This window comes from Vanacampus margaritifer, chromosome 14, assembly GCF_051991255.1.
Source record: "Vanacampus margaritifer isolate UIUO_Vmar chromosome 14, RoL_Vmar_1.0, whole genome shotgun sequence".
NCBI lineage: Eukaryota > Metazoa > Chordata > Actinopteri > Syngnathiformes > Syngnathidae > Vanacampus > Vanacampus margaritifer.
Window position 1 is genome coordinate 5,901,134 of NC_135445.1, and position 13,198 is coordinate 5,914,331.

A 13,198-nucleotide genomic window follows, 5' to 3' on the forward strand; every position below is an offset into this window, starting at 1 on the left:
CTGGTATTAGTACTCGCCCATCCCTTTTTATTTATCATGTTTATTTGATTGATCTTGTATTATTTTTGAATTTTTTATATATTTATTATATATTTAAAAAATATCTATATAATAGACATCTCGTTTTTACCTTTAAAGCATATTATTTTCTTCTTCTTTTTTTATAATAATAAACCTTTAAAAATATTTGGGTAGAATAAGGTTGTTTTTATTTTTTAATTTAGTAAGATGACTTATTTTTTCCCCCATATTTTGGTAATGTTGTAATATAATAAAGTATAAATACTATACTGTATATAAAAATATGTGCTTTGTGTGTGGAAGCAAATAATTTACATATAATTAAATATTTATAATATCATTACAGATATAAAATAAGTAAAGATAAATTAGGAGGGGGAAAACAATTATTATAAAAATAATTATTTGGGAGGGATCGGAATTTGAGATAATACTTTTTTTTTTTTTTTTTTAAAAAAAAGGCCAAAGAAAAGTCTTAATGAAAACAGTTAGCAATGTTTTGAGGGTGTTTTTTGGACTTGTAATGTCACAAAACACAAAATTTCAGGTGAGTGCGTCCTCAGCACCAACCTGCCGTTCAGGAACGAGGATGAGGAAGGTGAAGAAGAGGAGACGAGGGGCAACCTGGTGGTCTTCATCATCGCGTGCGTCCTTCTAGTGGCCGGACTCGTCGCCGCCATCTTCCTCATCCTGTACTCGCGCTCCAAGAGGGCGCCTTCGGACGGGAACCCGCGCGGCTACGAGAAGCTCGGTTCCGGATCCGGATCCGGTTTCGGCGGCACGGGCTCCTCCTCGTCTTACTACAAAGGCACGCAGATGGTGGACATGGGCCAACGCTACTCGGCCGGGAAAGATGACGAAGATGAGGATGACGAGGAGGACATTGTGTACATGAGTCGGGACGGGACCGTGTACAGGAAGTTCCGCTACGGACAACTGGGGGGCGATGACGACGACGACGATTTGGAGTATGATGACGAGAACTGCACGTATCGATGAAGAGCGGTTTTGTTTCCCACTTTAAAATAAGGATGAGGAATATCACAAATCTTTTCATGACGTCTTTATTATTAACTCATTCACTGCCATTGACGGCTATAAACGTCAAAAATTGTGTGAAAACCTCCATTTTTTTTATTGTACATTTAGAACAGATATAAAATTTGGGATTAATCGTGAGTTAACTAGTGAAGTCATGCAATTAATTATGATTAAAAAACGAATCACCTGATGCCCCGAATTTTTAATATATATTTTTTTTATTCATTCACTGCCATTGACAGCTATAAACGTCCAAAATTCATTTTAACTATTTCTATTAGTTTAACATTTGTTCCCACTTTTGTTAACAAAAGTATGAAAACCTAGATTTTTTTTATTGTACATTTAGAACAGATATAAAATTCGTGATTAACTAGTGAAGTTATGCAATTAATTACGATTAAAAACTAATCACCTGATGCCCCGAATTTTTTATAATATATCAATTTTTTTTTAATTCATTCACTGCCATTGACGGTTATAAACGTCCAAAATTAATTTTAACTTTCTATAAGTTTAAAAAAAAATTCCCACTTTTGTTAACAAAAGTATGAAAACCTAGATTTTTTTTAATTGTACATTTAGATTATTAGATTATATTTAAATTACAATAAAAAATTGGAATCGCCTCTTGCCCCTAATTTTTAATAATCTTTAAAAATATATATTTATTTATGGCAGTGAATGAGTTAATATTTTGTGTTATAGTAGTGTGCTGAATGTATTCTTTTATCTACCCAAGGATCCGAATCGTGAGGAGATGATAAGGACAACAAAAAAAAAAGGTAAAAATGTGATTTATATATCGCCATTTGGAATGTTTCAGTGTTGACAATGAATCAGACAGAAGCAATCGCTCAGACACCAGTCTATTGTTTATTGAACTACAAGTGTGTTTGTGTGACGAGGAGGCTACATGCACTGCTATGCACAAAAGGCACACACAAACACGCACGCACATTCATAAGACGTTGTGCTTGTTCATCATAAAGACGATTATTTGATTTGGATTCGAGTTAGTTATTATGATTTGATGTATTAGTCCTTTGTGAGCTAAATCATCTAAGGGACACTTGATTGGGTACACCTGAGGTATTTACTGTCTTATGTATGGATGGATTTTTGCTTATTATTGTGACCACTAATGATTGTTTCGAATATTTTGAAACTTCTCCTGGACTTAAATACGACAACCATAATATTCAAATATTTTTTTTAAACACAAAAATAAACTTCTTTTTTTTTTTTTTAGAATAACATATACACACCTTTCTACTGTTGTATTTATGTATTTATTTATTTGAAAGGTTCTGAATGTTTTAGATCGCTTTTGGAATGATATAGAATTTTGTAATATACTGCATATTTTCATAATGAAATAAATACATAGGAACTATTTTAAGAAGGAATATTAGAGTAACAAAATCTGTTAGTACTTAAATATATGAAATGGTTCAGAACCTTTTAGATTTTTTTTAACATGTAATATGTAATCCTTAGAATGATGAAAAAGGTTTTTAAAGAAATAAATATTAGAAGTAGTGATATTTTTAAAGACCAATTACAACAGTCCAAATAGATGAAATGTTTTTTTAATTATAATATATTTGAATCATATTTTGGCAATTAAACCCATCATATGTTTAGATCGAATTGGAATTAAATAGTTTTTTTTTAAAGAATAAATATTAGAAACAGTAATATTTTGAAAGATTATTTACAACAGTCCAAATATTTTAGATGTTTTTTAAACAAAATAATTTTTGATAAATGTATTTTTTTAAATAAACTTTTTGATTTTTGCAATTAAATTTATCATCTGTTTCGAGTTAATTAATTGTAAAATTTTAAGTAAGTAAATCTTAATTGTAATTTGTTTAGAATATCAAAAAACGTTTCAAATATTTCATATCTTTTACATAAAATAGTTGAACTTTCTATTTTTTCAAAATATTGCCAAATATTCTTTAGAATAAATGAAACCATTTGTAATAGTTGATTCTTAAATCTTACATTATTAGAAATGTAAATTTTTTAAATAAAACATTTGAAACAATCTCCAATATTTCACGTTTTTATAAAATATTACACCAACAATAGATATTTTCCCAATAAAATATTGCAACATTCTTAATATTAAGTACAAAAAATAATAATTTAATATATATATATATAATAATTTTAATAATTTATTTAATTTTAATAATAATAATAAAATTCTGAATATTTTTAAAACGTTTTTATAGTCTAACACGAATAAAATAAACAAACAGCAGTTTTGGCAAACCGCCAACATTAACAAAACACTTTTTGTATTTTGAATGTGAATCTTTCGATGACGTCATTGTGAAGCAGTTCATGTGTACCTAATGAAGTGTCCGGCGTGTGTATACTATCATGTGTGTCTACTACGCATTCAACTCCATTTCCACTTGTGATGTTTTCTAAAAGTTGTGGCGCACATTTGATGCTTTTACTTTGAAAACACTCATCTTACTCTGAAACACTGCTGTGTGTGAGCACGGATTATTGCTTCACTTCCTGTTGCGTGCACAAGTCTATGACATCACTACACACACGCACTCACCAGCTGCTGTGCGAGCGGCCTGCTGTGTGCGGGTCCCAGTACAATTTCTCCAATTTGTGTTGTCATAAGATAAACTACACACACACACACACACACACACACACACACACACACACACACAAGACACACAACACACGCACACGCACACGAGGACCTCCACGATCAAGGAGCACTGGCACCCGTCTCGTTTGCTCTGCAGGGAAGACAAAAAAAAGAGTGTTACATAAAACAATGTACACACGCACTATTTCACACGCATTATCTCAAATACACTCCCACGCTATTACATATTCACACTGAATCTCTCATAAAAACTCTCTCACCCTCTCTCATGCACACACAAGACACACATCCCTCTTTCACGCGCAACATTCTCACTATTACACACACCCTCCCCTTACACTCTCACACACACTCATATTGACTAACTCTCATTCGCACGCACTCTCATTCACACACACTCCCTTACAAGCTCTCATTAACACTCTTACACTTTCTCGCTCTCATACAAAACTTTCTCACACTCATTTTGACAAATTCTCTCACACTTTCAGTTTCACACAATCTCGCTCTCACAAACACAACTTTCTCATGCCCTCATTTTGACAAATTCTCTCTCGCTCTCTCACACACACACACACACCCTCCCCTTACACTCTCACACACACTCATATTGACTAACTCTCATTCGCACGCACTCTCATTCACACATGCACACGCACTCCCTTACAAGCTCTCATTAACACTCTCACACATTCTCACTCTCATGCAAAACTTTCTCACACTCATTTTGACAAATTCTCTCACACTTTCAGTTTCACACAATCTCGCTCTCACGAACACAACTTTCTCATGCCCTCATTTTGACAAATTCTCTCTCACACACACACCCTCCCTTACACTCTCATACACACGCACTGACAAATTCTCTCACAAACTTTTGCACTCACACACTCTCACATTTGACTAACACCCACCCTCACACTCTCTCTCACACATACATTCTGTCTCATTCACACATAAACTTCCTCAACCGCACTCATTTTGCACATATTCGCTCTCTCACACACACACTCTCACACATACAGCTGACCTCCCTCACACTCTCACACAAACTCATTTCGACACACATACATTCTCAGTGGCACTCACACACACAAACACACACACTAAACACGCCCTCCGTCACACTCTCACACACCTTATTTTCACACAAACACACTTTCTCACTTCACTCACTCACATTCACACTCTCACGTACCACACACGTCCTCCCACACACTATCACACACACACTCATTCTGACACCTTCTTTCTCACTCACACAAATATCCACACAATATCTCATATATCGCACGCTCTCACACACACACACACACACACACACACACACACACACACACACACACACACACACACTGACCGTGTTGGCTCGGTTCCCAGCAGAAAACTATTCAATCTGCAATGAAAGACACAAAACATAATGGAGTGCTTCATTTTGCGGTAGAGCGGGACTTGTGATTTATGGCGGCGGGGATTTTCTCCGGCGTGATTCATCAGCCACGCGTTTTTATTTGAGGCTGTAAATCGTACAAGGAGGCTCGGAGATGCCTCGTTTGCTTTGTTAGCTGCGTCGTACATCAGCCGGTAACCGCCGCATCTTTGCTCCTTCACAGCGCTGCACGCCACATTTTTCATTTAGTGGATTAGTACTAGTACACTCTTTGTCCTCACTAGTAAGATAATTCAGTGCACTAGCAGCACTAACTAACTTCTTGTCTTGTTTTTCTTTTTCTCTTTAATCAATTTTAAGGATGTTGAAGTAGTAGTAATATTTGTGTGTTGCTCACTTGGAATTCTCTCCTGCTTCTTTGAGTTCTTGGTCCAGTCTGGAAGGTGAAAAGATAAATGTAAGATAGTGTCTGGTCAGGGTGACTTGTGGGATGTGTGTGAGAGGTGCTCTCACCTAATGATGCACTCCGGGATGTGGACGCTCTCCATGGGGATGAGCTCCTGCAGCTCGTCCAAGCTGCTCACGTACTTGATCTTGCTGCTGAACTTGGTGCTGGAATAGAACGTTGTTATCACAAGCGTCAACACCGCCAGGAGCCAACAAAGACAATGACAGCATCAAAGATACCTCTTAACTTTAATGACCCCAGCAAAAAGAAACAACAACAAAGAAAACGGCAACATCAAAAACACCTCTTAGTTCGATGTCTCAAACAAAACAAATGCCAACATCTAAGACACGTTTAAAGTACAAAAACCTCAAACTAAACTGCAACATCAAAGACACCTCTAAAGTAAAATTCCTTGGACACAAAAACTGATGGCATAAGAGATACTTCAACAAACAAAATGACAACATCCAAGACACCGCTGAGGTTCAGCACCTCGAACAAATAAGAGAACGTCAGAGTCAGTTTAAAAAAACCCGTCAACATCAGATATTTCTGAAGGTCGATGCCTCAAACAAACAAAATTACATCATAGACAACTATAAATAAAACTAACAGGAATATAAAATAGGAATACAAAAAAAAAAGTAAACCATCAAAGACCTCTACCAGTACGAAGCCTCCAACAAGCAAATGCCATACAATGACACACAAATGCTCATGAAATACACTTCAAAATTTTGGAACATTAAAAAGACCTCTAAGGTTGAGTCCCCCAACAAAAAAAAATAGTTTTAACAACCTGAACGGCAACATCAAAGACACCACTTAAAGTTGATGCCTGGACCAAACACAAAACATCAAAGAGAGCAGAACTTAAAAGGTTAATGCATCAAACACATGCCTCTAAATTCCTTGTGCCTCAAATCAACAAATTGCCAATATCAAAGAAATCACTTAAATGTCAATGAGGGGGAGATCAAAGACACCTCTTTAAGGTTTATTCATTCCGTAAACCAAGATGGCAACATCAAAGACACCTCTTAGAGGTTGAGTCCTCACCTCTAAATTTCAACACCTTGACCAACCAAAACAGCAACATCAAAGACTCCTATTAAAGGTCGTCTCAACAAAGTGACACCATCTAAGAAGCTTCTCAAAGGTGATGCCTCCAGCAAAAAATAAAAATAAAAAAAAAATCACGGCAAACACCTCTGAAGTTCAATGCTTCAAACAAACAATTTTTTTTTTTTAAACGGCAGCACCAAAGACACCTCCACATTTTAGAACCACAAAAATCAACAAACATCAAAGACACCTCTTATGTTCAATGCCTCAAACAAAATGACAGTATCAAAACAACTCGACTTTGATGCCGAGAAGAAACAAACAAAGACACTTTTTAAACTTCAATAGCTAGAACAACATCAAAGACAACATACCTGATGAATGGCTTGGTGATGGCCAGGATGGTCCTGATGAACCAAGATGGATGCAGGATGATGAAGGACTTCAAGTTCTTCCTGAGCCTGCATGACAACAAAGCATGCGTCGTGATGGCGTGTCGTTCGCATTTTTGTTTCCACCCCAACTCTCAAAGGCGCTCTACGGGTCACCTTCTGTCAATCATCTGGTAGCACTTCTTCAGCCAACCCAGGCCCGGCATTCTTCTGTGGGGCGTGGCTCCATTCAGGTACACAATCATGTAGTCCTCTGCCACCATCAGCTCCAAAGTGCTAATCACGTAGCTGAACACACACAACACAAATAAAATGCTCATAACATCCAGCACTCGTTACCAAATTTAACTTGGCAAATGGATGAATTATTCTTGTGGTAGTAATAGTAATAAACCGTATTAATATCAGTATTAATAGTACCGTTTGTAGTGGTGGTGGTAATAAAAATCGAAAGTAAAATAAAATGAAATAAAACCACATCAAAGACACCTTATTGAGGTTCAATACCTAAAACGACACTAAAATGTCAAATAAAACTCTTTAATGTTTAATGGCTCAGCAACCAACTAAACAACATCAAAGACACCTCCAAAATGGAAACGCCTCAAACACATTTAGAGTGAAACAACCAAAGTCAATAACAGCACCGAAGACACCCGTCTCGCTAAAAGCTTCAAACACACCAATCAACATCAAAGACGCCTCGAACATTAAATGCCAAAACTAAAACGATATCAAATCAAAGTGTAACATCCCGAGCTCAATGCCATGAAAAGGGACCTCTAACAATTCATACCTCAACCCAACAAAATGGCATCAAAGACACCGCTAACATATGTTGAACAAAAAAATAATCATAAACAGTAAAACATCCAAAATCGAATACACATAATGTCAAAGACAACGAAAAAAATGCAGTTTAAAAAAAAACCATCAAAGACACTAACATTCAATGCCTCCTCCAAACAAAACGTCAAAGTCCAGCGCCTCAAACAAACAAAATGACAACAAAAACGTCTAGCCTTCAATCCCTTGACCAACAAATCAAGACCATCAAAGACACAAAGTGTCCAATTTACCAATTGCGTGTATGAAGCTACACGCCAACTCCAAAACGGTGCTCGTGGACATTAGCGACCTAGCTCTATTTATTTATTTGTACATTTTGTTTATTTATTTTCTGGTTTCCTTCCGGCAGGCTAGCTGTCGTTCACTGTTAAGTGACGCCGCGCGAAGGGAAAAAAAAAAAAAAAGGTGCGAGCACTGCACGCACAGTTCTCTGCTGTTTGTTAGCTGCGAGGGAAAAACTCAATAAACAGGGCCCACTTGTTTTTCCTGAAATTCGATTTGCTTGATTTTACATGACAGGACTGTCGCTTGCTTGCTAAAAAATGGACAGGCTTCAATTGAGCAACTTTTAACTCATTCACACACGCTAATATTAGCTTGCTATTGCTAATAATTCAATTGTGTTGTTGTAGTGATTTTCAAGGGATATTGGTAGTCTTTGAGAAATTAGCAGCGCACTCACAGGAAAAGGTTCTCCATGATGTCGTGGTAGTCGTCACTGTCACTGTCTGGCAGGAAACAAGCGGCAAACACGATGATGGCGTTCACACCGTGGCCGTAATACCCTAAAGAGATTTTTTTTTAAGCATAAGAAAAAAAAGGGTCACAGCTATTTTTTTTTTTTTTTTTTTTTACTGAACATTATTTCAAGCTATTCCTTCCTTCAGAGAAATCAGTGAATTCAGTTACACATTTTGTTCTTTGGCATTTAAAAAAATAAAATAAATAAATAATAATAATAATAAAAAAATGAAAAAAAAAACTTACGGTTATAATTATTATTATTATTTTTTTTAATTCAGCAAAAAAAAAAATGCATGAAATGGATTCTTAAATATGGGCAAAAGTCCCCCCCCCAAAAAAATTCTCAATTTGATTACACACATAAGTCATGTGATCTATTGGCATTTTGAAGTAATCTATTAAATTTGTAGAAAAAGTCTGATAATTCGCTTTTGACAATTTTTCCTGAATGAACTAATCGTTTTGTTCTTCAGCGACTAAAAAAAGAAAAAAGAAAGAAAGTAAAAAAATCATTCAAATGCAGAATTTTACGTCAACGGGTTCCACATTTTTTTGCGGTTGTTATCTTTGTAACAAAATCATTTGAGCGCACTACGTAATTGGCATTTTAACTTTTTCCATCGTAATTTGTGGAAAAAAATTAAACATTCAATTCAGACAAATGTGGAAAACATATTAGCCGCTAGCGACAAAACATGAAAATTAACTAATAATTTGACCGTACATCAAAAGTTCCACTTTTTTTTGTGGTCATGTCAAAAAGAACTTGATTAGATTTTTCATTAGTTGTTTTTGTTTTGTTTTCTTTTCTTTTTGTGAGTTTTTAGAATAAAAACAACCCTAAATTAACAAATAACTGTTTCTGCATTTTTATTTTGGAAGATGTACCTCCGTGGGAGATGACCCGCGTGTAGGGTTCGATGATCTTCATGTTGATGCGGTGCTCTTGCTCGCCGATGATAACCGTTCGCCACAGCTTGACGTCCTGACGCTCGTCCTCGGCCGCGTACGTCGGGATGGCTTCGTACGACCGGCTCGTCCGACCTCGGCTATCCGCTTTGGGATCTAAAGACACGCGGAGGGAAGAGAAATGGATCGATGAGTCTTTGGGAACAAAAATAATAAAACGATTGAAACGGAGAGTGCGGGTGGTGGTATGCATGGTGAGCAGTCTGGTATAGAATTAAAAGTAAAAATACATTTGTGCTAATGCTCCTTTAAGGGATGAGTCCCTTATTTTTGTTTTTGTTTTTACAAACAAGTTGAAGTCTTGCTTTTACTTTTACGGGCTTTTTCCTTCTACAAAACAAACGCTTCAGCAAAATATGTGAAATGGCCGAAATTGTCCCATTTCCGTCTGATTTTTTTTTGTCTGACCTACCGTCCCAGTCCATCTCGTGGTCCGTGTAGTCCAGGTAATCGCCTTCATCCGGAGTGTCAAGGTCATCGACGTTGATATCAAGGTCGTCGGGCGTCTCGCCCAAGTCGTCCTCGCTCTGGTCCAGAGAGAGGCTGATGCGGGGGGCCGACAGTTTCTTTCGCTGGGGGCCGCCTCCTTGGAGGGCCAGGGAGGTGGGCGGCACTGAAATAACAACGGGGGGGGGGGGGGGTCGTGTTGGTTTTGCATGAGGGGCAAATCTGGTCGTGCCCCACAAGATGGTGGTGTTCTTTTTTTTATAAACAATTTTCCTCAATAGTGACAGTAACAATCTTTCAGTATTAAGAAAACAGATACAGGTATACAAATCTGATTTATTATTATCATTATTAATAACTTAATACAGTACATTTAATTTTGGAATTATTATTAATTTTTTTTTACATTTTACTTCTTTTTTTTGTGTGCATTTTACTAAATATAAAAAATAATAATGATAAAAATAGTCAACCCCAACATACACTTGGTCGACCTTTCTTCTCCCAGCTATTGCAGAAAACAATTATTTTTATTTTTTTACATTTTACGAAATACAAAAATAAAATAAAAATATAAATAGTGAACCCCCACATACTCTTGGTCCGCAACTCATGGATTCTATTCCCGCCATTCTTCTCCCATCTTTCACAGAAAACGTAGAGTTAATGTTTATCAACGTTTTTTGAACGTTTTAAAAAAAAAAATTGTAAAAAAAATTGACCATCCAATAACTAAAAAAAAAAAAAAAAAACAATAATAAAAAAAAAAAACTCAAACATTGCTCAAATTTGGCATGAACTCGTATAAGGTTAATGAGGCACTATATATAAAATAAACTGGTAAAAAAAAAAAAAGCATGATAATTTGATCCAAAAATATAAATTATGCATAATGTTATAAATAATTATATATTTCCCTGCAATACATTTAAATAGGCGGCAATTATAGGTGATATTATAAGTAATTGCAGCTCAAACAATACTAACATTACAGTATAAAAAATAGCTATTTAATTTTTGGATTCAAAATATAAATATAATATTGCACGACCTTTTAAAAATATATTAAATTGTAAATTTGCCAACTATGATCCCAAAACACTTTAATACTAGTTCAATCTCATTTTACAGTATTAAAAAAACTAAACTAAACAAAAACCGACTCACAGATGATTTGATTTAGAAATAAATGACCAATGCAACAATATACACGTAGCAAAAATTTGTTTAACTTCCGCTAACAACCTAGACTAAAATGAGCTCCTCCCCAACATGTAAATGTTTTTTTGTCTCTCAGTCAAGATGTATCACATCAATATACTTCCTTGACACCAATTATCCCTTTACTTTTAGCTAGGGCATGGTGCATCTTGTGGCAATTTTTTTTTTTTTGGGGGGGGGGGGGATTCCCCGCACCTTCTGCTAACAAGCTCGGCCTTGATGTACAACGATGTTTATATCTCAGTTGAGATGTATGATGCGTTGACTGTAGTGAATACGTCATTTTTAAAACGTGTTTGAAATCCACACTTACCGGGTCTACCATCGCTGCCCTCCGAGTTCATTTTGCTCTGTGACGCCAGGTCCATCCCCAGGAGGACCTCCAAAACAACCAAAAATACCAAACCTTAATCACAACAAACCCAAAATAATTTGCATCTCAAATAGAGATCACGTCGTCGTGTGAATGTGAGAACTTATTACGTCACAACAACCCCCGCATTGGCCGCCTCGGGTGAAAGGACTGCACGATCACAGGCATGCAAATAACTCATACATAATCAATAACACACCGACTGGAAATATCCTACTTTAATGCTGTGGCTACAAGGCAGTCAAATGCAAGCAGTGCTGTAAAGATGGAGAAGCAAGACGCCCCATGGAGGATGCTGAGCCGCCTTTCTCCCCATCACATCCCCATTTTTCATTCCCTCATTTGCACATACTCACCGCTACCGGGAAGAAGGAGACGCTCTCGCCGCCTACTTCCTGCTCCCAGCCTCCTCCCCCTCCTCTTCCTCACCCTCCTCCTCTTTCTCGGGGAGATGCTGGGCTTCGCAGGCGGCCGGCGGCTTCCGCCATTTTCTGCTCTCGTGACCGGGGCTGTGCTCAAATAAGGGCGACCACCTGCTCCTATAACAGCCCCACCCCCATCCGCTCCCCAAGGCAGTGCAGTGGTGTGTGTGTGTGTGTGTGGGGGGGGGGGGGGGGGGGGTATTGCTGATTGTGCTTGACGGGAGGTTTGCTACTGTTTTTGTTTTGTTTTGTTCTAAAAAATACACTGTAAAAAAAACTGGAATATAACAGAATTTGACTTCTTATTTTACAGTTTCATTAAATATAATTTAATTTACAAAAATAAACTCTGATTTTACATGTCAAATAATATGAAATCACTCCGACTGTAAAAACACAATATTTCTGTTCTTTTACAACAACAAAAAACAACAACAACAACAACAACAACATATATTGATTGTTAAAATACATTCACAAATGTATCGTAATTTCACAAATATTTGTCTGGTATTTAATGGAAAAAAATGTAAAATTCTACTTTAAAATTTGTTATTTTACCATAATTTCTTTGTGAATTGACAATTTTTTAAAAGTGAAAATAACTACAATTTCTGTAATGTCCTATAGATGGTAGCATTCATGGTATTAACATTTATTTTTGAAAGGACAGCTAATGAGATACGAGAAGGTAATTTTCTATAATTTCACATTAATTTTCTGGCACCCCAGCTGCCGGAAAAATACAGTTTTTTTTTACAAAAACTCACCAGTGATGGGACACTGTGACTTACTAAGAAGAATGTGAGCACATGAAAAATAGGATAAATAATAATAAACAATATACTGTATATTAAATAATAACATCAATAATAATAATAATAAAGTAAATACAATAATTTAAGTGAAATAATTAATTAAAGTAAAATAATTAATAATACATGAATAATAATATTTAAAAAACTAAATAATATTACCACCACTGCTTCCAAGTGACACTAAAGACATGCTAAAATCAGTAAGAACATACATGTATGTTGTGAAATATACAGGAGTCAACCATTTTGTTTTGGAAGTGCTGACTTGTAGCTATAATATTAGCGTCTGGAACTTATATTAACAAAATCCAGCATGCATGTTTACCATAACAGAATGCAAAAAAA

General features: G+C 36.1%; 2 protein-coding genes across 9 annotated transcripts in view; one reads left to right on the forward strand and one right to left on the reverse strand.

Moving 5' to 3' along the window:
• pcsk5a (proprotein convertase subtilisin/kexin type 5a) overlaps positions 1–2,305 on the forward strand; it is a 31,462-nt gene extending 29,157 nt beyond the window's left edge. For all 5 annotated transcript variants that reach the window (XM_077585837.1, XM_077585839.1, XM_077585840.1 and 2 more), the window contains one exon: positions 569–2,305. In XM_077585837.1, coding sequence (XP_077441963.1) covers positions 569–1,020 — 452 coding nt within the window. In that variant the 3' untranslated portion in view covers positions 1,021–2,305. The remainder of the gene's footprint in view (positions 1–568) is intronic.
• prune2 (prune homolog 2 with BCH domain) lies at positions 1,920–12,226 on the reverse strand. 4 transcript variants are annotated; one of them, XM_077585848.1, is made up of 11 exons: positions 11,970–12,226; positions 11,554–11,620; positions 9,985–10,185; positions 9,492–9,668; positions 8,542–8,644; positions 7,167–7,298; positions 6,993–7,079; positions 5,616–5,714; positions 5,500–5,538; positions 5,073–5,108; positions 1,920–3,842 (listed from the first exon to the last, which is right to left on the reverse strand). In XM_077585848.1, the coding sequence occupies exons 2-11, from the start codon at positions 11,606–11,608 to the stop codon at positions 3,812–3,814; spliced, it is 960 nt and encodes a 319-aa protein (XP_077441974.1). In that variant the 5' UTR covers positions 11,609–11,620; positions 11,970–12,226; the 3' UTR covers positions 1,920–3,811. The 4 variants fall into 4 exon arrangements, with proteins under 4 accessions (XP_077441974.1, XP_077441975.1, XP_077441976.1 ...); XM_077585849.1 differs by having other exon boundaries at positions 11,831–11,970; XM_077585850.1 differs by lacking the exon at positions 11,970–12,226 and adding an exon at positions 11,813–11,963.
• Positions 12,227–13,198: the final 972 nt, after the last annotated feature.